Source organism: Eutrigla gurnardus (genome assembly GCF_963514095.1).
Source record: "Eutrigla gurnardus genome assembly, chromosome: 12".
Taxonomy (NCBI): domain Eukaryota; kingdom Metazoa; phylum Chordata; class Actinopteri; order Perciformes; family Triglidae; genus Eutrigla; species Eutrigla gurnardus.
The window spans coordinates 11,369,465-11,396,837 of NC_139926.1; the positions used below are offsets into that span (position 1 = coordinate 11,369,465).

General features: G+C 41.2%; 1 protein-coding gene across 2 annotated transcripts in view; it reads right to left on the bottom strand.

The window, feature by feature from the left end:
- The window catches only part of lrp1bb (low density lipoprotein receptor-related protein 1Bb), a 233,809-nt gene that overhangs the window by 84,025 nt on the left and 122,411 nt on the right, over positions 1-27,373 (bottom strand). For both annotated transcript variants that reach the window (XM_084022198.1, XM_084022197.1), the window contains 13 exons: positions 24,617-24,836; positions 23,608-23,797; positions 22,296-22,418; positions 21,837-21,980; positions 19,696-19,821; positions 18,612-18,725; positions 15,703-15,783; positions 15,415-15,585; positions 13,582-13,764; positions 9,412-9,612; positions 7,052-7,297; positions 4,281-4,478; positions 3,370-3,574 (listed from right to left, as the gene is read on the bottom strand). In XM_084022198.1, the coding sequence (XP_083878324.1) occupies positions 3,370-3,574; positions 4,281-4,478; positions 7,052-7,297; positions 9,412-9,612; positions 13,582-13,764; positions 15,415-15,585; positions 15,703-15,783; positions 18,612-18,725; positions 19,696-19,821; positions 21,837-21,980; positions 22,296-22,418; positions 23,608-23,797; positions 24,617-24,836 (2,202 nt within the window). The remainder of the gene's footprint in view (positions 1-3,369; positions 3,575-4,280; positions 4,479-7,051; positions 7,298-9,411; positions 9,613-13,581; positions 13,765-15,414; positions 15,586-15,702; positions 15,784-18,611; positions 18,726-19,695; positions 19,822-21,836; positions 21,981-22,295; positions 22,419-23,607; positions 23,798-24,616; positions 24,837-27,373) is intronic.

Sequence of the window (27,373 nt, forward strand, 5' to 3'; positions counted from 1 at the left end):
GACTTTCCACAAGTCAATGAGGCCTGAAAATGAACACTGTCATTGATGTGACCATCGGCAGAATCCCGAGTCGCATTCCAACTCAGCAGAAACCGCCTCTGTCCCATCTTGGTCCACAGAGGCCGCTAGAATTAAGGACAAAACGGGCGCTCAAGCTTAAATCACATACTGACGACAAGGAAACAGTGTAAGGAAGAACTATCCCTGTCCAGATCAATAGCCTTATTCACTTGATAAGTCTTCCCTGATCGATGGCTCACTCCTTTAATGGATTCAAGTAATTAGATTAGAATTATTGCCCTGGAATGGAAATGCGCCTTTAGGCACCAAAAGCACCCATTAATCCAACTCTGTACAACCATGAAATGTAGTCATCCTCACAAATGTGAAAGAGTGCTATAGGGGAGAGTGCATGAGCAGATTACTCATTTCTTATAGTGTTGAATTGATTTTAGGAATGTCTGGCTACTTCAGATGCATGTATCCAAAGTATCAAATCATGTGTGTACTTTGCACTGGCGTATATTATTTAAAAACATGAAAAAAAAGGATGCTATCCCCCAACCTGCACTTATAGAAAGTAAACAACTACTTGGTTCAATTAATGGACAATTACTTTGTCATTATTCTCTAATTAAAAAAAAAATATGTATACAAACTATCAAAGTGGAAAGTTCCTGGATGGACCAAAATATATCCTCCAAGCAAAAAATAAACTTTGTCATAGTCAATTATCATAGTGTTACAATAAGTCCCACATGAGCTGATGCGGATGAGTTTTGCTGAAAAGATCCGACAAGGGTGAATTCTTTTTTTTTCTTTTGTCATACTGTGAAATAAAACCAGTTTTTTTTTTATCAGTTCACAGCTTGAAAATAGGAATTATCTAAATTATTTTCTCTTGTATAGAACAAAGCCTACCCGATTTCTTTTAACACCACTGTGTTAAAAAAAGCTTGTGCTTAAAAACATATTTGGCCTCAGACAACATCAAGTAACACACTATGTTTAACACGTTATTAAGTACAGCTGCAACAGCCAAAACAAAGACTACAAGTACAGCAGAATACCTGTCATGCTTTTTTTTTCTTTTTCTTTTTTTTTACAGTTATAAAAAAATAAGACCACAAATCCCGTATCAAGGCTGAGTGCAGGGAAACTGCAATGACAATGCAAAGATAATGTGTTGCTTCAGGCACATATAAGATTGACTGGTCGATTCCACCCAGACCCGGCGAAGACAGAGGCGTAGCAATGGAGAAGTGAACTTGGGTCACTGCATTGTTGGGTGAGCGCTTTTCCCTACCCCGCATCTCATTGTGGAACTAATTTCTCCGACTGAAAGCAGCTGCTGCTGCTTGGCAACACTTTTGCTAGATATTAAAACTCTATTCAATAGGCAACAAAAAGGGTTCCAATTCTATTGCATTTTTTTAAAAATCAATGTCTTCTTCTACATAGAAATATTGGAGGAAATATGTGGACATACAAAGACACACAGAAATGTTTTAATGAGTGCAAAGGTGCAAGTGCTCCCCAGTGGTTGAAATCAACCGCTGGCAAAATGTATTGCTTTTAATTAAAATTAGAATCTAAGCAACATGTCCATGTATTTAAATTCTGTGGCTCTAATATAATATTTTACTATTTGCAATCCACCGCCAAATTCATTTGATTCAATACAGTTGCTTTGAACATTTATCTTTACTTAACTGACAACTGCATGGAAATAACCATAGCATTTTAAGGACGGACGATGACTTTCTTTATTTAAACCTCAACAAGAAAATACAAAACCTCAAAAACAACAACAAAAAAGATCTAGTAACGCAGATCAGTAAATATTAAAGTGCACATAAGAGCAGGCATCGTGGTGGTTTCTTCCACATGTTATTACTGATGCACCGTTTTTTAAATACTGCCTTTACTATCCATCACGGCGGTCTAATCCGCCTGTAAATCAGCATGGGTCGGTGCTTTTGCTGCACATTTGTTTTATCTGTGTCTTGCACAAGTGGTTGGTGGATCGATGGCTGCTCTGTGCTCCCATGAGGACGTCATGATTCGGTTGGGACAAAATCAACTCAATCAGGGTTTCCAGGAGAAGAAGTACCTATCCGCGTGCATGCAATCTAAACATTTCCTAACTGTCCAAAATTGATGCATTGTGTTTGCTGCTGTAGAATGCATGTATGCACCTTTTTACATCCATTTTTTATACGGAACCATTACAGAATACAACAAGCAGCTCAAGATAAGTTATTTAAATCATGTTGTTTCCAACACCTTCAGCATACCTATGATATTAATGCTGGATTAAGGCACCCTCCAGTCTGATCTGTGATCGGAGAGCTACAAAAGCTTTAACATGCCGCGGAAAAAACTCATTTACACTAATTAAAATTGTATCTCTGCACAACCCACCATGAGATCTTCAAAAAGATTTAAGGCCAGTTCACACGTTTATTTTCACCAATTTAACTATAATGATGAAATTCTGAACAATTATGATGCACTAAAACATCTCACCGCTCAGTAAATCTCATCTACAGAGTAAAAACAACAACAACCTTAAAACAATAAGAGTAAAAACGCACACACATACAGACACATACAAATTAGAGTACCTGCCAAACACATACACATGTATGCCACACAAAGCCTATGCTTGTACAATAAAATATGTGCCTTATTGTAACAAAATGAAAAATAAATATTATAACATCGTAACAAGGGTTCTCCTCTTTGCCCCTCTTGGTAAAACAATATATTCTATCAAATCCTCAGTTGGCATCGTCCAACAACCGTATTTAATAAATTAAACACGTTATTGTAACATTTGTTAAATCAAGAAAAAAGAAAATGCAATCAATGCACTGTAAGGGATGTTTTTGAATCTTGCTTGCTGTCTGGGCAAAGCAGAGGCTTCACTCCCCCCACGCATCTCAGCAGGACAAACAACCATGATTTAAAAAAAAAAGCCCTGAGGGGAACAACGCACAAATAAGAATAAAGCATTTTTGGGGAGTTTTATTTGAAGGTCTTATTACAATTGTTTTAAAGAGAAGCATCGCTGTGGAACAAGAGTGAAAGGGCACTAAAGCATGCAAAGTGGGAGCAATGGTTGGGGGGGTATGAGCTACATCAGTTGTCATTACTGGAATGCAGCGTACCGCACTATTATTGATGTGCTTTATATCTGCTGATTTAATGGACCTTCACACAGCAGACATCTTCACAGATCAAGGCAGATGCAGAGGTGGGAAATACAAGGAGGTCACAATTTTACTTTATTCCAATAATATCAGTGCCTGACCGATAGCACTGCTACCGGCAGGCTGTGTGTGTGGGAGTTAGTGTGTAACATACCCCTGCCCTGGGTCGAGAGCGATGGCCCGTGGATGTTCCATGCCTCCAGCAATCAGTGTGGTTCGCATATCTCCGTTGAGCCTGGCCACCTCGATCTGGTCCAGATTGCTGTCAATCCAATAAAGTTTCCCCGTGATCCAGTCCACAGCCAGGCCCTCGGGAGTGGCCAGACCGTGCTGCACGACCACCTCGATCCCTGTTACCCCTAATGATAACAACAAAAGCATAGCATGACCACATGGCAGTGACATTCACCTATCAAAGGGCTGGTGCCTCTTTACAGTGCCGAGGAAACCTTCTCAAGGCAGAAGGGGATACTCAGAGAGTTGTGGAAAGCTCTTCCATGTAAACACGATTGCTTCCTACAGGGCTCCATTAAGCATGGTAAAGGGGTTTCCCCACAATATTTATAATCTAGCGTGCTGCAATTATTCTCCGACGCTGAGGATTTTATGTGCGTCTCGCACAATGGTGGAACGGGTGCAGCTACGAGGGGAATTCTACGACTCCGCAGAGGGAAATAAAGGCAAGTGAACCCGGTGAATGTACTGCCACCCGCAAAAATACAGAGCGAAGGAGAGGTTCAGCTCCATCGCTTTATGAGCGGGAGATAGTGTTTTACAACAGCAGCAGACCGCTGGTCCTGCAGTATTTCTCAGATTTGGACAACCTGAGATTAATTTGCAGGGAGAGACAAACAGACAGTATCAAGTCACGGCATCAGACCCAAGTGTGCGTAACGGCGGTGTAGTAAAAGAGAACGTTATCACGGGCAGTGTCTCAGACTTCCATTACAGCGGCTTGAGCACAGCTGAGCAAGACACGACTCCCTTTAGCCAATACATCAAAGCAGTCTTTAGATGGAGCAAATGTTTGTGTACGTGGGTGTATGTGTCCGTGTGTGCGCATACCGCCAGACTCCGAGAGCCTCCCTCTGTAGATTTTATCCTCGACCACATCCGTCCAGTAAAGGAGGCTGTGATTAAAATGGAAGTCTAGCGCAATGGTGTTCCTCAGGCCTGGAACCAGCAGGCTGTAGTCCCGCTTGTGAAGGTCTATTCGTCTTATCTCGTGCCGGATGGAGAAAATGATGAAAGCCTCAAAGGGATCTGGCCAGTGAGAGTGAGACAGCAAACAAGCAACGTATATTTTTTTAAAAAGGCCACCTCGGGGTGAGCGACATTTTGAGTAAATTGTTAATTGACAATGTGTGACATCATGTACAGCATTGGACATCCTGAGGAAGTAGCTGTGAGGGCTCTCTTGTACTTTAACAAGAGTTCGCTGGAATGTATGAATGACCAGTGCACATACATCTCTAACTGCCAGGACTCTAACTATAGGAGGTATGTGATTTGCCTCTAAAATCAGCCTGACAGGCAAACCCACAGTTTTTCAGACTGATTACTTATACCGCATCTGACCTCCTCACCTCCTAGCTCACCTCCTAGCTCACCTCCTAGCTCACCTTCAGGCCCCTTAAAAATTAAGCCCCTCCTCTTACAGTACCAGTGCACTCACAATGAACGTGAACCAAACTTTCACATGTATTCAATATGTTCAGTGCTGTGCCTTTTGTACTTTTTTAATAGTTAATTGCTGATTACAAGACATACATCAGGACTTGGGCAATTTTATTTTCTCTGCCATCCGTATATATATATATATATATATGAAATAAAAAATAAATAAATAAATATATATATATATATATATATTTATATATTTATTTATTTATTTTTTATTTCATTTTTTTTGTCCAAATTGAGTCACTTTGTTTTTTGGGAGAGGGAATGTGTGCATGCAAGAGTAATGGGACATTTGTCAGAAAAATATAATTAAAATCAATTAAACGTCTTAGAAAACCAAAAACAATTCCAGTTGCCTATGATTAAGCTTTCAAAGATTACCACGACATAACTACATAACAAGGTAAACTGAGCTAAAACATTTTTACAGGATCATTCATTCGATACCTCTGCAAAATGCTGTGAGGACATCTGATATGTGATATTAACATTAATGCTGAATACTTTGGTCAGCACTTGAAATAAATTAAGTTAAGGCCAAGCTGAAAAAGCCCAGAATCAAAGAGAGCACAATCTTGCATTATTCAAATGCTTCCATTCATAGTAAGGGAGCTAAATTACCTTGTTAACTAAGCAACCATTACAGTTCTGCCTAATGCTAGAACGTTGTTTTTTTATCCTTTTAGCGTTAGCTAAACCAAGACAATACATGTGTTTTATATAATTGTCGGTGGCTACCAAGTAAAAATGGCATATATAGAAGGATACATATTAAAGGCCTATTAAACTTTGATGTGTCACACCAGGAAAAGCACAGGCGTGAGTAAGAGATTAATGATCAAATAAAATCCAAGTAATTATGCAGGGAATTTGGTTCCATGTGTTTGTTGCCCATCACTCTGGGAATCAACATATTATTGTTTCCAATTTTCCATCTGGAAAAAGAAAGTGGTCTCTAGGAAGTCGCTACATCTACGTAGTGGAACAGTGCTGAACTTCTCCGTCCTTGTCCACTAAGATTTAGTCCAATCAGTAAGATTATTTCTGCTTCTGAATACTATTCGTACAACTGAACCTCTTCACAGCAACCAAGACGAAATATCACTTTGTGGCACAGAACTGTATAAATTCAATTAAAACAGTGTCCTTGCTTCAATGACACATTTTGGTTTTGAAAGCAAACTAGTTACAGAATGTTAGTGGAGTGAAGATTTGTACTTGCAAAACCTTTCATTCCTGAGATGTGAGGAGAAAAAAGGGAGGAGTGGATGTGCGCTAGGGACTTCACAAAGAATCCAATAACACCTCTCTAAAGATTAAATTGCAATGTTTGTGTTTGTATGCAAAAGTTGATTCACAACGATGCTGCGGAATTCTGATCGGCTTCCAGTGAAAATTGTGTATTCTTGTCCTGTGTTAATGTAAGATTAGAGCTGCAAGCGCCATCAATCCCGGAGTGAAATAGAGAAGCAAGTAATCAAAATGAGGTCCATAAATCTGAATGTGACAAGCAACAGCAGTTGTGTGTGTGTGTGTGTTTATATGTGTGTGTGTGTGTGTGTGTAACTATTGTATTTCAAGTGGTTACAGATCCGTTTCATCAAATAGATTATTCAATAACAGGGATGTGGAAAGTTTGAATCTATAATGTGATGTTGCACAGGTGAAACATGTGCGTCTGTGTGGGCTTGTGCACGAAGTGAACTTGTGCACGACTGAGTGAGGGAACGAAGCTCCGGTGGTTTGAGGAGGAATGCGTCCCTCACTCACCATCTGTACGGATAAAAAGAGACAGGACTCGTCGCCCAGATGTCCCTTCAGATTTCAAACTGATTGCATTTGACCTGACGGTTCCCTCAACCAACGTTTTCAGACAACCTCTCCTCTTCCTCAGAAGAAGAACCTTCCCATTCTGTCATCAACTTCTTTCTTCCCAGTGTATCTCATCTGTGCTGTGAATATTGCATTAATAATTGAAACTTCAAACTCATATTTTTCATTAAAGATACTTCCACTCTGTGAATACAGCCTAGGTTACAACTCAGAATCAAGCATCCCCTCAGATAGACTTAATTTACTGCAGCCACAGACCCACACCAGCGCACATCACAGCAGACGGGACTAAAAAAAAAAAAAAAGCTAGAGTCTGTTACCTGTGCTGTGACAGCTGTCTCCGTCGGGGTCGAGCGTCCATCCTGGATAACAGGAACACTTCACTGTGGTCTTGTACTGCTCACACACCTGGCTGCACTTCAGGTGACGGCTGCAGTAGTCCACCACCTCACACGTCTTGATACTGGAGTCCAGGTGAAGCCCAGGGGGACAGAAACACACCACCCCTTTCCCTGGTGCCACAGTGCACTGGTGACTGCAGCCCCCTCTGGCTATAAGACACATATCTGGGGGGGAAGAAAGGCCAAACGTTCTTAGAAACTTAAGGAAAATACTGCAAGTGTAGCAGCTCTATATGAGAGTAGCATTTGAATCTGGATTTTTACAAACCCGCTAATTGCCAGTAAAATCATGCAATAAACTGTTTTTATGTCTGAACACATGAGCCAAGATAAATGTGTTGTATAATGAGAAAGGCTTCATACAGCAGATTCTTGGGCTTTTATTTCCATCACTGCTTCAAAAACACAACAGGAAAAAGAACATGGATGCAGTGATCTATTCAAAAGGGGATGAAAAGGCAGACGGTCTTAACTTTGTGCTCTTTTATCTCGGCTTTTGTTAGCGGCTCCCAGGTCAGGATGACATGCTATATTGGTGAAAATACAACTGGTCCAGTGTCTCTTTTCCCACCGTGATTAAGGCTATCTTTTCAAAGTGGCCGTCGACAACATTGGACTCTATCAGCGGGGGGGGGAGTATGTGGTCGCAGTTGTTAATGGCAGGTGCGAGTCCTGCTGAGCTGCTGAAAATCAATCACACTCAAGGTCTTCTTTGAACACATAATTGTCTACAAGGAGGCAGAAGCCCTCTTTCTAGCTATGATAACACAGACACTCTAAAGGTCCTGTATGGCCCCCCTGAGGTTTAGTTAGCGACACTCTAGAAGATGAACCCCCATGTTTACACTGCTCAATTTCGGAGATTAGATGACTGGAGTTAAGTCACATGAGATCCGTCTCTTCCCTCTGAAGGCTGCTGGACACACGGAGTATTACTTCCTGTTCTGTCCGTTTGGTCGCCGGGACAACGCACTGATTCCTCGTCAGACCCTAAGCTGTTCTCTTTGAATGAGAGAACGTAGAAGGGCACCTTTGGGAGACATTATTCAACACCCAATGATCTAACATCAGATGAAAAATTAAAGCGAGAGTTAGCACAAGGGCCATGGGGTGCCTCGGCAGGCAACCTGCGGTGAAAATTGGAAGGCATGACAGCGCTTCAAAGTTTCTAATTAATTTTTCCGTAAACTCAGCAAAGCACATTAAGTCAAATGTGAGGAATGAAAAAAAAATTGAATAAAAACAATGTGATGTTTTTTTAATTTGCAATTTGAATGTGGTTTATTTATTTGACAGTTTTGTCTTTTTTTAAATGTTCTCTTCACCCCAGTGATGAAATGTCAATACAAATATAAAAACAATAATAATAACGGAAACACAGTGGGAGCATTGCAACATCCAAAATTCCTAAACGTCTCTTGATGTCATTATTTTTGACGGTTCACTTTGAAGTGATTCTTCACCCAAAATATATCTTCCGAGAATCAAACACTCTGTAACCCCCTGTAGGCTTGAAGGATGGCTATAAAAAGCTCCTTGTGAAGAACAGCAACTATGGTCAGCTTGGATTTTGTCGGTAACAACGGATTCAAACTTTGTGCAACTTAAAGTAAAAATATAGAATACAAATTTCTCAAACTCTTCAAAATCATACTTGTCATTCTGTCAACCTCCTCGGAGGTCAAAAGTTCAGGAAGAAGTAGTTTCTCAGACCACAATGTGACTGTTTGGGACATGTTCACCATATAGATGTACGGACATTATGTGGTCACCACTGGATTACTGCAAACTACTGGAACTGACAAACTCAGCTCAACTGATAATTAACTGACAACTACTTTTATGATCAAACCACTCGGGGATGAGTGTTTTATATTCTGTCCACAACCGTTTGTTTTTGACAATATAGTCCTAGTTTGTGGCAAAAGACTGTGAAAGCAGCCGTATGAGCTACCTTGCTTAGCCTGCTGCCACCTTGAACTAGACCCAAATTAGCAGCTGAAAACAGACGGTTGGATGGAATGCACAAACACACGTTTTTATGGCTTGGTGGGGAAGGATGTGATGAGCCTGCACAAGAGCCACGACCACAACCCCAACAAGCACCTTTGAGATGAACTGGATCGGTAGTTTGCGTGACCTCTAAAATCTTGTGGAAACCCAGAAGAGTGGCGGCAGACTAATGTGCGCAGTGGGTGGTTGAGATTGATGGATGAATCTCAGGATGACAAAACAAAGGAGAAAAAAGGACGCAACATGCACGGACAAAACCAACATACCGCAGATGGGTCCTTCATCCGAGCGGTCCGCGCAGTCCACTTTGCCGTTGCAGATCTTATCAGGTGTGAGGCAGGCTGAGGTGTCGTTGGCACAAGGGTACTTGGGGGGCTTACAGACCGCTGACTCACAAGACTCTTCATCTGAGCGGTCCTCACAGTCAATGTCCCCATCACAAACCCAGCTCTTTGTGATACACTTGCCTGCAGAGAGGGAGGTGTGCAGATAGGCACTTTTTTAAAGAACGTAAACATTTAGAATTAACCGGTCCAAGTTTAACTGCAGCTGATGATGTAATCCCATTTTCTTTTGTGAGTGCTGGTTGATATTGGCTTTCCAAAATGACTCATTTCCAAAAGCACATTTTTAGAATAAACATTAGATAACAAAATGTCCATATTTTTTTTGTTTTTTTTCCCCAGAGGGCTTCAAAAAGCTTTCTCAGTTCTGTGTGAAACGTTCAACTTGATGTAATAATAGACACCGGATCAACGTTCCATACACAAGAGTGTAATTTTTAATTCCCCAAATAAGCAGGTCAAAAAGATGTAGGTGGAATCACTGAGGGGGGGCGAGGAAGAGAACAATGGAAACACCGGGATGTATCACGTTTGCACACGCTCCCAGGTGAAGCCTGGATCGCAGCATATTCCAATTTGCACTTTTTTCCATCAACGCTGCATCATAATGGTTCGGTTCCCCATTGTGTGTGAGATCAGGCGTGGCTGTGTGTCTGTTTGGCTTCATATCATAATAATAATAATAATAATGGATTGGATTTATATGGCGCTTTTCTAGATACTCAAAGCGCCTGACAGGGTTCCGGGTTCCATTCATTCACACACAGTCATACTGGTGGTAGTAAACTACGATAGTAGCCACAGCTGCCCTGGGGCAGACTGACGGAAGCCTGGCTGCCATTCAGCGCCTACGGCCCCTCCGACCCCCACCTCATACACACAGCAGTCATACACATTCACACGAGGCAAGCTGGGTGAAGTGTCTTGCCCAAGGACACAACGACCATGACACAGTGACAGGGGCGGGGATCGAACCACCGACCCTCCGAACATTGGCCAACCCGCTCTACCAACTGAGCCACAGTCGCCCCGACTTCACTTCTAAGCTATCAAGTTGTCCACACAAAAACAGTCAGATGACATTTTGGATTAAGCCCTCCATTTTCTATATGCCTAATCTGATGCCTTAATGGATGTGTTATTCAAGCATGGGCGTCGGACCCTTTGGGTGGGATCATTATTTTGGACCACCCACCTTTACCGTGTCAAAAATCAACCCATCTCTTTGTCCACTTATCGTCCTTTGTAACGGGGGTCTCTGTTTTAATAAATAAAAGTGTGACTGATCCTCAACGTGTAATGTAGTTCATTACCAGGATGTTGATTACTGCCACTAAAGGAAATTACCTCTAAATAGAAGCTCAACTCACTTTGTTATTATTAATGGGAAATAATATAATATGTAAGTACATTCATTGGAGGATATACTCTGAGTTGTCCTCTCCACTTATTGATTTAAAAAGCAGCAATTCATTGAACACACACATTTATTTGTATTCAAGTACACAAGGTTTTCACGTGTAAAATATGGATGGCACTTGGGGCACACAATGCATTCAGAGTATCATCAAAATGCGTATGTTGGTGAAAATGCACAAGGGCAAGGAGGGTAATTATTTGTAAAACTGAATTATCCAGTCCTGATTCTGGCAATTTCACCTTGATAATGAAAACCTCACAACTCAACTTGATGAGTTTTATGAGTACATGTATCTGAAAGCAAAGAAGGAGACAGGATGTGGCTGAAAATGTGGGGAAATTACATTTTATTCAGGGAATCAACGGCACAAAAGGGAGTACTTCTGAGTGTATATTTCTTAGAGTAGGGAACTTGCTTTTCATATTCTTTCTAAATATAGAAAGGCTCAAACATGTAAAAGTTTCATTTTTAATTCAACAAAAATGCAGCATGCCAGATTTCCTACAGAGATGATTACTTCTTTATTTATGTCGGTCCCTCTTCTATGCATGGCTGAAGATAATTTTTAAATAATGGATTAGTAAATTCATTGTTTAGTTTTTTTTTGTTTGATTCACATTGCCCATTATTAATGTTTCAATACTATTCAAGTTATTCATGTTCATTGCTGTCTTTTTCATGTTTTCATTCTAATAGAGTACCATGCTAAAGTTGAACATTTCAATATTTTGCTAAATTACAGAATTAATCAAAAACTGTAATGCCTGGACATTAGTAGAGGCATACCCAACCTACTGTTAGTCATGAGCTGGACACATTGACCATTCTACCATCCACGTGACCTAAGACACTGAGCCCGTCAACGCTAGATGATCTGCAGTCTCAAAAGGGATATTACCAGATTGAACAGTGAAGACGTAATTGAGGGCCTGAAATATGACCTGCTTCCCCAAGATCTGAAATTGAGCCCATTGCCTCCTATTGCCCAATTCCCTTGGCTTTCCCTGGCCATTTAGAAATGTTTAATGCTTACATTTCGGCAGCAACTCCTCTAAATAATCACTCTTTGATTACGGTGCTTCCCAATTCCAATACATTTAAATTGTATACATTTTATAAAATGTGCAGCTGGAGAAATAACATAATATGTTCAGCTATTCTTTGTTTGAGTTGTCTTGTTATCTCCTTTTCCTAAATGGACATCTTAACAAATAAAGATGTGTGTGGGTGGCTTTATCAAGTTTGTTTAGTTCCACTGAGCGCACACATTAAATACATTGTGAACACCACATGAAATATTACTATTGTTTTTTGTGATTTATCTTTCACATGTGGAATAAATCCATCATCCAATGTGGAAAGATCAAGAAAAAGTATCTGTTTTACCCAGCATTCAAACTGGGCAAAATGTTTTATTTATGAGATGTTGGGGGGGGAAAATGGAAATACAGATCGTTCCTTGAATCTGTTAAGATGGCACCTTTTAGAAACCCTTTTTGAATATCATTGGAGCGGGCACTCTGTTTTTCTGGGGAGGACAGAATGGACTGCACCAGTGCACAGGGGTGTGACACTGCAGAATTAGAGTGAGTAATAATTGTGCGGTCTAACCAACCCTTCACCACGCAGCATCGCCTCAATTCTTGATAATACCGTCAAGGGATGAGCGGAAAGCCGCGGAGCTAAAGACGGAAAGCAACCGAATCTTTCGCTGACCTTCTCCTTTCAGCTGTGAAGAGAAAGCGGATGCTTGCTTCGGGTACACGGGGGGAGTTTATGCAGGCCACTTAAATAGTCTGTCCTAATTGGTTGAACAAGTGCATGCAAACTTCACTGCACTGCTCCAAAGTGGAGAGTGGTTAAGCCTCTAGAGCCTGTCAGAGAGTGAAGTATTTATGGAAGAAAAGAGAGTAATTTGGCAGCTTAATTTTAACTGATACACACAAAAAAAAAAAAATGTTCTTCATGAAACGACGGAGATACTTTGCTTCTCTCTTGATCAGAGCAAAAGGCATGAAAATGTCGAGGAGATATTGTTTAATGTGGCTGTCGATGTCGATGTCTTTCGGCCATCATACTTAGAAATTCAGAATTGTGTTTGATGGTTTTCTATGATGTTACACACACAGACACAGACACACACACACACATAGTAAGTAAGCAATTAACACAATGTGAACAACATGGCTATATTCCATGTGACTTCACTCATTTTCTATATAGTCAACAATCATAGTTGATTTGGCTTTCTCTCTGTTGTTGTTGTTGTTGTGTTACCGTCCTTCATGCTCAAATTAGTTTAGCCAGGCTGCTACGGTGCTAAAACTTTAACATCTGTCTCAGGCGAATGATGCAAGAATTACTCACTGAGCTCTGAACTGAACATAGGCTGAATTTAGTTTTCATGCCTCAGGAGCTGAAGACCGACCAACGCCCTCATCGCAGTAGACTAAAATCAACATTACAACAGTGTGTGCATGTGTCAGACTGTATCTAAAACTTCTGGAAGCTATTTCACACTCACTTTAACATCTGTAGGCATTTATCTTTCATGACTTAAATACAGTGACAATTCAGAGTGAAAGTATCTTTTTTGAGAAACAAATAGCCGCTGTGAACGTAGCGTTCCCCTTTCCCGAGCGTGTTGTCTGGCGGTGTACTGTATTCACTACCTGTATCTTTGCAGGTAAACTTGGCCTTGGGGTCGCACATCCTTTTAGTGCCCTCGCAGTCTTTCTCGTCGCTCCCGTCCTCACAGTCCTTGTCTCCGTCACATCTCCAGCGCTCTGGGATGCAGGTTCCATCTGTGACACAGTGAAATTCCTCTCCACTGCACTCGATCACGGATGGCAGCGCTGGAACAAAAGTCATTCAGCAGTCTCACAGATCCACAGCACATTGTTATGAGGAAAGGCCCCGGAGTATTGAGCTGATATTTCACAAGACGTCTTTTGCTGTTTATTTATCTTTTTCAAGCGGAGCACTTGGCAGCAGGAACAAGTCACTCGGTTCTTAAGAGTGAAGTTGTTTCACTTGTTGCATTTCAAATAATAATAATATTCCAGCAGATTTTCATTTTATTGCTGAATGAGGTAACATAATGGTGATGATTCAGCCCACTGATGAAATATGTTACATGTACAACATTAGTACATTAGCAGTATTATCCATAATAACTCCACTTATCCATAATAACTGCTTATGGGCTGCACGTGGTGTTGTGGGTAGCGAGAGGGTCCCGGTTCGGGTTCCTTCTGTGTGGAGTTTGCATGTTCTCCCCGTGTAAGCGTGGGTTCTCTCCGGGTCCTCCGGCTTCCTCCCACAGTCCAAAGACATGCATGATGGGGATAGGTAAATTGGTGACTCTAAATTGCCCGTAGGTGTGAATGTGAGTGTGAATGGTTGTCTGTCTCTACATGTCGGCCCTGTGATAGACTGGCGACCTGTCCAGGGTGTACCCTGCCTTCGCCCAATGACAGCTGGGATCGGCTCCAGCCTCCACTGAATACAGGATAAGCGGTAGACAATGGATGGATGGATGGAATAACTGCTTATTGCCATAGATGTCATGAGAACAAAATAGAGATATTCCAAAGTGTAAATTTAAGGTTTATGCCTCCAATATATTTCTGTCTTCTTTAATGACTGGTTACTTTTTCTTTCCCCAGCTCTGGTTCATTACAAAAAAAAAAAAGGAACTGGCAACGCTACACTCTTATGTTGCATGAGTTGCAGCTAGTGGAGTCACCGGACGTATCCGCTAATGAGAATCAATGCACAAACTGAATTGCAGTGTTAAATACATCACAGGTTTACCGAGGCATTTTTTTTTCATTATGTCTCGATATTTATAACTAATTTAAAAAAAGTGTACATTTCATGATTTAAAGAAGCTACTGAATAATAAAGGGTTAAAATATTTTCAGCTGAATGTAATAAATAAAATAGTTTACGTGCCATTTTGCATTCAGTATAGATGATTTGCTTGATACTAAAAAGTCAAAACCCCCCAAAAACCTTTCCCCTAACAGCTGAGGCAGAGCTAAGACGCGTACAATCCCCCGGGGTAAAAGCAGACGCAGACACGGGGGAGTGGAAAAGCCTGCAGTTCCCATCAGGAAATAGTTTGATGAATAGTCTAGACATTCTAGTGACAAGCGAGTGAGCTGTGAGTTTTCTAGGAGCTTGTGAGTGCTTTCTGTGGTAATTAGATTAAATGATTCAACTCCTGAACAGAGACTAGATAAGATAAGTCACATGTGAATGTGAAAACAACGTTATTGGACTCAAGCTGATTAACTGCTTAACTTGTAATTACAAGACATACATCTTAACATGATGATGATTTAAATTGTAAAGTGAAAAAAATAATTGCAAATACTGTCTATGTAATACTAATACTTTTTGCATCAGACATGAATGCTAACATCATCTTCTGTTGGAGGGGGTGAGCTCGACCACCTGATTTCCATCCGACTTCATAGCATTTTGAAAGGGATTCTTACGTGCTGATCCGCCTCTGCAGGTTGTGTTCTCATCACTGAAGTCTCCACAGTCGTTGTCGCCATCGCAGGCCCAGTGGTCTGGAATACAGCGCCCGCTGGTGCACTGGAACTGGGCGTTGGTGCAGGACTGGACGCAGCCCACTTCATCACTACCATCGCCGCAGTCGTCATCTACGCATATGCACAAACGTTCATGAAAGGTTTGACCTCACAAACACATATGAGACATAAATTAATTCATCAACCAGCTTTGATTTACATTACGAGTATGTTCAAAAGGTTCCTCACCTGAATCACAATGCCACTTCACGCTGATGCATCGCCCATTGGAGCAGCTGAACTGCGTGAGGGGCTCGCAGGTGGGAAAGGCTGAAAAAGATGTGTATGCAGGTACACATTATTTACAATCGCGACCAGAGCTCGACCAATACTTGCACTCTTATATATAGTTTAGAGTCATCCATAATAAGCCTTTTAAGCAGGGGATGAGAAGAGCTGTTAATGCTCTCCAGACAACCATGCAATCATTTGAGGTAATGGCCAGCCGTTCTGGGAACAAGAAGAGAAGCCAGACACAAGATCGGTAAAGACTGGCATTCATCTCCTCAGAACCATGAATGTCTGCACCAAAACCAAGTAGGTATTGAGATACCGGCATGTCACCGACTCATGCGTAAAGCACATGCGTAAAGTGCTTAATCTTCAGATATACATGTCAGAGTTATTGTGGCCCTGGATGGAAAAGGAAAGCAAATGTTGAGATACAGTCCTCTTTTGATGAATGCTTTGTACTCAAGGGAGCAGAGGGAAGAGTGGGTTGTCCCTTAAACACAAGTGTTCTTGAGCTCGTAAATGCTTCGGATGTCTTAAATGGAAATGCTGTCCTTGATTATGACTATTGTGTCTCCTACAGCTTTTTCTACTTTACCCTTAATGATGCGATTCCATATGTGCTGAGGGTTTTTACATTTGTGCTGCTGATCTGAGAGCAGCTACAGATACTTGAGACAACTTGACATTGAAAACCAGCAGACGCAAATCACCACCTCTGTAGCATCAGTGCAGTGAACTTTGTGAACTCAACTGGTCTATAGAATCGATATTCCCCACCACTGCTGCAGTATGTAAAGTATATGCTCGACTGTATTAGAGGATGTCGGTGACATTGTCAGGACTGACATTTTATTCCCCATCAGAGACCATTCTTATATCCAATTTTTTGGGGATACTGAACATACAGGGCTTTTCAAATAGCCTTTCAGGATGCCGGAAACGTTATTGACTTCAATATGAAATGCAAGTCTATATTTGAATTGATTTGTTGGCATCTGCTGCTGCTGCCTGGAATACCTTAGGCGCTGTCGAGAAGACATAGTGTATCTTTATCAGACAAGTGTCTTCTATATTTCCCACAAATATGTTTGGTCTCACTGACAGCGCACGACTGGTTGGAATTTAACATTCATTAAAAATGAAGCACGGACATCCATAAATAATGAAGGTTTCAAGTAAACACCGAGCCTGGCAAAAATGGAACACTGGCATTCATAAATAATGATGGCTTGAAGTGAACAGAGAGCCCAATATGAGACACACTGTGACAACTACTAAACTACTGACAAACAAAATCCAAATTAGCATCAATCTCTAAAGCGGCCACCACTGAGCTTCAGGTGTTCCAAAAAACCCACAGCAGTTCCACTGGAGCTAAGTGAGCTGCCGGGGCTGCACAGGAGAGTGCCTATAGAAGAGTGATGCCTGAGGAAGCTCAGACAACAGTAAGGAAGAGAGTATGTTTTGGCGCACAGTGTGATTATGATTGAATGAAGTCGAGCATGAACTTTAATTACTGCTTACACCCTGGCTGTTTGTGACTGCGTATTGAACCAGCTTAGGACACACAAAGGAAGGCTGAGGCGGTGCAGTGTTTGGCAAACATCTATCACTGTAAAAGCCTGATTTAATACCAGCAGTGATTAAAAGGGAATCTTAAAACCTTCCCCATCCTTTAAATATATGCTGGTAATTCATCCAGTTCAACTCCGCTGCTCAAGTGCTCTTTTCTGATACGTAAAAAAAAAAATAATAAGGTTAAATACGTCTTCAAAGAACTCCAAAGAGTCCAGACCATCATGTGCGTGCCATGTATTTTTTTTTATATTTTTCTCATTTATGTTTTTCCCGAGATTAATCCAGAACACAGACTGCCACTTTTACTAACTGAAGCTGACAGTTTGCATAATACCAAAGAGACACAACTCAAGAACAGGGAAGTGCTGCACAAAAGTATGCAGTTTACTCAGCACAACCCCTCTGAGCTGATGTCATCAGTAAGGGCATGCAGAGTTCTGGTCCAAGTAACACAGCATCAATAATTCAACTCTAAAAACTCAATTTAATGAAGTAATGCATGCGGAGGAGACAAGAAGTCACACAAACAAATAAATAAATAAAATGATAAGCAGCTGAGAGTAGCATTATTTGTTTGGCAAGAGCGGCAAAATCCACATCCATACCAACTTGCATGAGAATACATCAGATCGCTGTTCAGATATTTTGATCGTTAACACACAGCCACACCACTCACTGGCTTAAATCAGTAAACAGTTTCTCGACATCAATTATCACTGCAGGTGGATAACATTTATGTGACATGGAAATAGAATAAGTGGACTGAATGTTTCCATCGGCTTAGTCTCAGTTGCATATTTTGCAAAGGTGCTTTTAAGGACAGTATGTGGAGAAAAAAAAGGAAACTTAATTATTATAATTCACAAATTACATGGAGTGCCGCTCGGTACGCTTCCCATTGGAGGTGAGTGGTGGATGATGACAAGTTTCTGGCAGACTTGACTACATAAATTCACAGAATGGAAAGTATAATTTCACTTCCTGATGATGTAATCATTGAGTCACTGGTGTGAATTGACAGGCCGATCACCCCTCAGCGATATCTTAAAGGAGAGGAAAAAACTTACTTATGGTAGCTTTTAAACATGCACCCAAAATATGCATACATTTTTAACAACTAGTTAATACATAATAAATAACTAAATGCCATCAGTAGTGTTCAATTCATTCACAGAGCTGACCTATTTTACATCTCGACCAAACAGAGCAACACAAATAGCAGTAGCATCGAATCCCGGCGGAGTGAAACATGAATGACACACGGTAAATAGCCACGTGTTACTCACTGCATGATATTTCATCAGACATATCCCCGCAGTCATCCTCCCGGTCGCAGCTCCAGGCTCGAGGTACGCAGCGTCCGTTCTGGCAGGAGAGCTGGTCGGCCTGACAGGGCTGGGCTAGAGAAAGAAGCCACATAATTCAATCAAGTGCATAAGTCAATGCGGGATGTGCACAACAACTCTAATGATCACTACATCACCGGGATGTCAACGTCCGCCCAGTGCAAACTTTTTACCACTCAATCACACAGTGGAGCAGGACGGGGTCTGAACGCCACGGGGAATGTGCTGTTGTTTGACGGGCTGTCACACACATGCTGCACGGCCTTGGTGAGCATGCAGGGACAGCGGACGAGGGATGTCTCGCTGATGTGGGATATGCATGTCAATCTGATGATGAGGGAACATTCATCATCATCTGATTAATGCTCATTGATTGATCCTCCAAGGATAAAAATAAATAAAATCAAAACCTCCTGAGAGGCAGCATTGAGGGCACAGGAGGCGAGGTGATAGACTGTAAGTGTTCCTGACGTACAGTCGGTGCTACAACTCTTTGATTCTGAAGAGGGCCCTCACACAATGAGATTGATTGCGCCGTACTGAAGCTCGTCGAGAGCCGCAAGGCATAATGGTGATAAGGGCCTTGACAACACCGGACACCTCCGTTCCAGACTTTGATGAATGAAGCACAATTTTGATCAAACTATGTTTTATGCCTAACTGTAGAGATGAAAGAGCTGTTGGAGCTTTTACATATTTCTCTCTACATAGGCTGGATAGAAATGTATTACTGAATCAGTTACAAAAGTGCATCAATCAACCGTGGAATCTCGATGCTGCTATCATTATCATTATATATCAACACACTTATTCACAGAAGAACTAATGTTGGTTTTTAGGGAACCGAAAGTGTAAACGGATTGAGAAAGATGACACATCGTGCCAAAATGCTGAAAATATCAAACATGTTATTTTATATGCAGGTGATATTTTTGAAAAATTATCAAAATGCTTCAAATTACAGGGACGCTGACTCCAAGACCAATAAGGAAGATGAAAGATGATATAATGTGATAGAACATACCTGAGCATGTAGTGTTGGCCTCATCCTGATTGTTACCACAGTCGTTTGTTCCATCGCAAAGCCATCTTTTGGGAATGCAGCGATTGTTGCTGCATTTGAACTGATCAACAGGACAGGTGTGATTGTCTGCAGAGTTCAAACAGCAAAAGAATTAAATTAATAATGAACTAAAAAATAACATTCCACAAAGCTTTCACTTCATGAGTGGGTGGGTTCCATGCTCCACCTTATATAAAGTATATATGGCTTCTGAGTGGGATTTCATTCGGCCCACAACTCAGCTAATCTTGCATTGACAGACCAGCAAGCCATGTGAAGAAACAGTAAAAGGAAACGATGCTTTAGAGGACAATCTCACTCATGTTTCCCCGTGGCGGTTTGTCCTTCAACTGAGAGAAATGGAGTCTCCATAAAGTTTTTACATCGGCCTTAAGTATATTTGTCATGTGGCTTTAGTGCCTTGATTTCAGTTTAATATAAAGCCACTTTCACATAATAACTTCACTGGAACAACCAACTAGGCTCCTTATTTTCTTTTCAATCGTTTCATTTAACTCTAATTACACATTGATTCAAATTCATAACGCCTCACAGCCCATAAATCTAATTAAATGAATGCGAGCAAATATCCGCGTGGATATTACGATGCTACTTTATGTGCGGGATTAATTACCTTTGATTTCGAGACAACCTGGTTTTTGGAAATGCCAGCTGTTGCAAGAGTGTGCTGCAGTGAGTCCAGTGTTTTGGTCAAATGACTTCAGTAATCACGTTGTGTCCCGTCACAGGTAACATTTCCACCATCTGAGTTAAATTTGACTGATCAAATTGCAATGCAATTACAATTACTTCTCAAAAACACAGCATTCCCGTCATACAGCTGACATCTGCATTAATCTATCTTCAAGTACATTTCAAGTACATTTTTCAGCAACATTCCGAGAAAAAAACTCGAAAATTTGAGAGTTTATAAAGTCATATATCTATGATGCTAACAACCGTCATTTATGCTAGCTAACTTCCAATGAATGTACGCATATTTTTCTAATTAATACATCACAACGTGTAACAATGCCTTGTTAAGGTCCTTAGGGTGATGGCTGTTGATGGTTATTGTCGTTGTTTTGTTTTTTTCTATTTGGGCCAAATTGTCATCTTATGGGTGTTTATTGATCGGGCGGTTGGACTAAGATGCTAGCGGTAGTTTTCACTTGTTGTCAATGGCAAACATCCGGTGTTAGCGGAACCAAGCAGCTTGTTTATATCGGCTATATGTACACGTTCAATATTAGAAATAATTTACATGGTAGTTCTACATAAACAAGTATCATTGCATACACCTTTATGTAAACGTGAATATGTGCCAAAAGAAAACGGAGACGAGAGAGGGGGCCAATATTCAGAGAAAAAAAGTCACAAATGTGCCACTTTATAAACCGCCTGATCAATAAACACCCATAAGATGACAATTTGGCCCATATATATAACAAAAAACCAACAACAATAACCATCAACAGCCATCACCCTAAGGACCTTAGAGTTGTCACACATTGAGATGTATTAATTAGAGAAATAAATGCAACATTCATGGGAAGTTAGCTAGCATAAATGCCGGTTATTAGCAGCGTAAACATATGACTTTATAAAATTGCAAATTTGCAAGTTTGTTTTCTCTGAATAATGCCCCTCTCTCGGCTCTGGTTTTTTTTCTACTTTTTTCTACAGTGGCCCTAATACGTCGTCCTAGCTACATGATATCCCAGGAGAGCATATGATAGATTTTTTAAATTCCGATAGTTCCGGCAGGGAATAACATTATGGTGCTTTGCCTCCATAAAAAAAAAAAAAAGAACCAACATCCAAGCATCTAAGATGGTGTTTATCCGACTGATTTGTTAAAGAGCAAAAGCGCTCCGGCAAGAGCAAAAGGGGGAGACAGCAGTGTGGAGGAGGTACACTTGCCACCTTTACTTCAGTGACATTTAAGAACACAGCATTTGACAGCAGGAGGGAATCAGCCTTGAAAAGCGCGTGGGTTTTCTTGCTCGGTGCATGGCAGTGAACGTACGTGCATCACTGCTACAGTATGCGGTGGATTTGTGCGTTTGCATGAAGCATGGACAGATTTTTAACATCCTCACAGCAGCTGTGGCTCTCCTCGTCGCTTCCGTCCATACAGTCATCATCTCCATCACACTTCCACAAGGCCCGTATGCAGCGCTGATTGTGGCACTGGAACTCATCACTTTTACATCTCGGTGGCTCCAAGCCACCGCTGGAGGAATCTGGAAGAAATATGAGAGATAATCGACCAGAGACTTCCTTGGAAGTATGTGTTTAGGGGAAATTATTGGCATGGCTATAATAGCGCATTAAACGTGATAATAATGTATCATGACCCCATGCGTAACTACTGGGAGTTGAGCTGGGAGGTAGAAACCCTCTGGGATAATTTCACACCTGTATTTGTTTATTAGCAGATTTGCATGTGAAAAGATAAGGTTATTATTTGATCTCTGTCCCACAGGATGAAGCAAATATTACAGTATTCTGGGAAAGAATGATCTCAGGCCTCTTTCTGATTCATTATGTCCTCCTACCTGCACAGGTGACATTGTTCTTCTCCAGAACCTGGTTGTCAGCGCAGGCACACACTCTGCCTCCTGGGATGGCAAGGCAGAGGGTACCGCAGCCCCCATAATTCACGCTGCATGCGTTGTCACCTGGAGAAATAGATTCCAAATAAGCTCTCATTTAAAGCTCCATTCTCTAAAACCCGCCTTAAGTGCGACGGGTTTCTGTGCTTGTTTACTTTCCCTTTGCACCGTGAACAGCAGCGGTTCAGAGGTCACGTTACCACTTGCAAAATGAAACCATTTCATTGACACAAAAAATCAAAGCCTTCCTTTGAGTGAATTATTGGGAACACCGAGGGTGAGGGACATTTGGCTTTCTTATCTTTCTATGAGGAATAATTTATTTTTCTGGGCAAAAAAAAAATGTAAAAAAAAAATACTGTCACATATTAAAGTTACGGCATAAGACACCTTTGTCACTTTCATTCAATACGGAGCCAAAGGCAGTGCCTGAGCCAATGAGATAACGCTTTTGGTTTTGTAAAGAGCCAATCACTAATACTCAGAGGACTGGATAGCCAATTAATCTGTTCACTGACATGAACAATGGAGGAATGTCCAGCAAAAATTATCTGCATGCTGTGAACTCGGCTGCGCAATGCGGAAGCCAATAATTCAGCTGCATCGTGTACTTTGCATTGCACTTTCCGACACACAATTCATGGCTTTAAAGATCTTGAATGAATATTATGGTCTTAAAAACACTATTGGAAACACTATTGTTATGAGTCTAAAACCAAATCATTGATGTGTGTAAAATTGTGTATTTTTTTACATTTAGAGAACAAGGCTTCAACCTCAAGGTGTTAAAAGGCCTGGTTTTAAATTCCTATCATGGGATAGAAAAGACACTCCTGCTGTGACGACCAATGCAGTTTATCCACCGTCAGCCACATCCAACTCCTATCTGTTCCTTTCAGCTTTCTAACAGCATGAATCCATCATCATTTGTTACAGAAGAGAGCGAACCTCTCCAAGCCTTGGTCATCTTATTTAACTTCATAGAGAAGAGACCCCGAGTGATTTTAAAAGGCGCTGTCACTGTTGATCAATGTGCAGGTTTACACTGATACATTTTTAAAACAATAGGTATAACTAGGAAATCACAAGCGTATACATCATATTAAGTGCTCTCCAATAAAGGGGTGTGTACGGGGGATACAAACCCCTGGAGATACAGCACAAAGTGGTTCCATTTTGGGTACAAACATCCCCCCGTTGTGCTACGCTTCACTGGATGAGTAAGTAATAAGTAAATGAAGGAAAAGCAGCCAACCTTGCTGACTCTGCGCATCATAGACACGTAAGCCAAATAGCGGCGGCCTCTCGCTCCGCAGCAGAGTGACATCGCCGGTGGTCAAGTCCAGCTGGAAGACCGAGGCATTCATGTACTCCGTCCAAAAGATGAAATTGCGATAATGAGAGATTCCGAATGGATGGTTCAGCTCTTTCCCGTTGTACACCACCTGGAACATGAAGCAAACGCACAGCGTAATCAAAAGATTAGAACGGCCACGGAAAGACGCCATAAGCAACAAAAGAATCAATCATCTCAAACAAGGTTCGTGCTGTTTGAATGCGGATTCAGAAATTATTTGATCACAGCACATATGATGAATGCGATTTAATTTCTTTGCACAAATTTATTCACACGCCCCTGTCTGCTTATAATAATGTTTGCAAGAATCTTGGCATTGATTGAATAGCATTTGCAAATAATTCATTAGCTTAATATGCAAGTGCAAGTGTGCGGGGCTGTCTCTGTGGCAGCTGTGGTGGGAAGAGGAGCACTTTTCAATCATTACACTGGCTTGCAGGTTAACATTGTATCATTACTAAAATGCAGAAACCTGTTTTGGACCCTGCCATATAATATAATATTGATCAGAAGCTGTCAAAAACTAAAATTCCTGTAAATATATGCGCACACACACACGCGCACACACACACACACACACACACACACACACACACACACGCACACACATAATTATACATTGCACACTGCAATTACATCATGCAGTGAGTCACGCATTGCTACTTACCCAATATCATTCATTTGTTGTGTTCATTGACCACTTTAGGGTGTAAACGACTTTCAAGGTGTGTTGCCGCAATCAAAAAAACATGTGTATTCGGTGTTTGTTTATTCAGTTGGGATGGTGAAATCCGCCCTCTGACCCTCTATTAAAATCTCACAAGCGCTCTACCCCTCAAGTCTGCCAGGATCACAGCTAAAATGATTCTTGCAAATTCGTTTTTGATGGCCGCATATTAAAACTCACCATTCGTCCCGTCCCGTTGAGATGGATCTTCTCGATGTGGTCGTAGTAGGCGTCGCACCAGTACATGGTGTCGGTGCTGTGGTCCAGAGTCAGCCCATTGGGCCACAGCATGTTGGAGGTGACGAAGATGCGGCGGTTTGATCCGTCCATCCAGGCTTTCTCTATCCGCCCTATGCTGTCGTTGACCTCATCCTCTTCCCAGTCAGTCCAGTACATCCAGCTATCATGAATATACATACACAGAGTTATTTCACTGACAAACTGACAGAATCAGGCTCTTACTTCATGACGTGTGTGGACGGACGACGGACGTGCTTCGGGCTTTCTTCGTTAAACTTCCTCTTTGATTTTCTTATCAATCAACAACAGCAGGCAAAATTATGTTTTCCATATCACAGTGAAATGTGTCATGTGGGGTTCTTTTCTGCACACCCATGGGAAGGCATGTGCTCCCGAGTGAGTCTTACATATGCCGCTTTGATTAATGCAGGGAACATCACAGAGAACACAACCTGCCTTTCCAAATACAGCCATGGAACCATTAGCTCAGAAAGCTAATATCATGACAGGAGTATTCCCACCGAAATGGCAATAAACTGGAATCCAGATTTCCCATATGTCAAACCAAATAATCAAACATCCCTACAGTCGTCATAGTGCAATAAATTATTCAGGCTTATCACGTTTAAGTGCTGCTTGACTGCACATCAAGGCAAAGTAAGTAATATCACAAAAGTTTGCAGTGCGTATCTCGTGTAAGCCAAGACTGGAACTCTCAGTGGGCCTGTGGTATTTGAAACGTGATTGGGTCAACAATTTGACATGATCTGTTCTCTAGTAACCATGCCCGGGGGATTTGCTGTGTTTGAGTGTTGCTGACTGAGCTGTGTGGCCCCTGTTCCCCATCAATGATAGAGGGCTGGCTAAGGCAAGATGAAACAGAATGGGATATGGAGGTAAATGGAGACTCCCTGTCTTGAAGTCATCTTTACGACCTCATGAATTATTCAGCAAGTACCCACACTCAGATGCAGAGGCACACACACACACACACACGCCTTTGTGCACACATCAGATGGACTGATGGCCACCCCATGCACTTGCATTGTCATGGATGATATTGATACATGTGACAAGTGAATGTCATTTATTGCATATTTCCGTTTACATAGTGCAGTGATCAGTCAATTAACCAATTAGTCAATCAACACATGAGTAATATTCAAGCAGAAAATGGTAAAACATTTAAGTCTGTCACTTTTCAAATGTGAAAATGTATTAATATTCCTCGTCTTCTTACTCCTCTGTGACCATAATCTGAATCTCTTTGGCTTTTAGAGTGTCCGTTCGGATGACACAAGACATTTGAAGATATCACCTTGGACTCTGGTGACCTGGGATGGTCATTGTTCACAATTTGCAGACATTTTAAAGACCAAACCATTATCAATGAATCAATAAAAAATAACTTGCACTTTAAAAGATAATCATTACTTAGAATTGGAAAATGGAAATGGAGAGACAAAACAAAAAAGGATGACATTGAATTGCAATAGGGTTTAGCATATATATTTTTATATATATACATCATACATACATACATACATACATACCTACATACATACATACTCATCACCCAGACTCGGTTGAAGCCGAGTAGAGCACCATTCAGGTCAATGTGTTATAAATGTGTAGATTTTGTGTTACATGAATACATGTATGAGATTCATAATGTAGCAAAGATAGAAAGGTTTGACAGCGTTACGTAGACACTAGTAGTTCTTATCATGTCGACGCAGACTTCCGGTGGCAAACTGGGCAGGAAATAAGGTGGCGAGAATGCAGTTGAGAAAATCAGCTGGAGAGGTGGCTCCATTTCACCTGAAGAGACTCGTTCAGCAGAGCTGATAGAGATCAAAGCAGCGTCAGGTTGAAGCTGAACGCTGCCTCAGAATCCCATAACTAGCTTTTCTAATAATTTGTGCTGTCAGCGGGAGGGTCGGAGCAAAACTTAATAATCCTTACACAAAAAAAGTGACATGATATTCCCCACCGCCAACACTGTTGCTATGGTATATCCGTCAGGGTTAAAATTCTGACATAAGGCTAGAATGCCATTTCCTCATGAGTCTCACTAGTTCATGGCAATGTTCTCACCAGAGGTGTTATCATTGATTTTCTCCTCAACGGTATAGATTTGATGTATTTTACTTCCTTTGATGCACAGTCTGCACCACTTTGACATGCATGTGACTTGTATTTGGATGTTAGAATAGAAAGCCAGACAACAGCACTAGAAATAAAGGCAAATACTAGAATTAATTGTTATTATTTGGATGTGCATAATAAGGCACTGATGAGTGTTAGAGGAGACAGGAAGAGGCAAAAATGTAAACCAAGTATGTCTACGTTTTTGGAGTTTTGGTTTGGTATATTTACCTACAGCAGTGAAACAGCTGTGTACGGCAAAATATTTGGCACAAACCCCCTCGAGGCTTGAAAACTAATCTCTGACTTCTATGGATTTAGTTTGTGTTAATACGATTTAAGCCTTAAAGTGTTAATCCGTGAGATTCTTCATACGCTCAATGAATTTCAGCTTTGCGGCGTCTCCTGAATATGTTAAATACCATCTCTGCTGGTGATGATCTCCCTAAATAAATTCACACAGAAATGGGAAGGAGATGGTGTGTGAGAACTATAGAGATGCCGTTATGAAATGGTTTAATTGTGGCTGATGAGCTGGTAGCTTTGGCT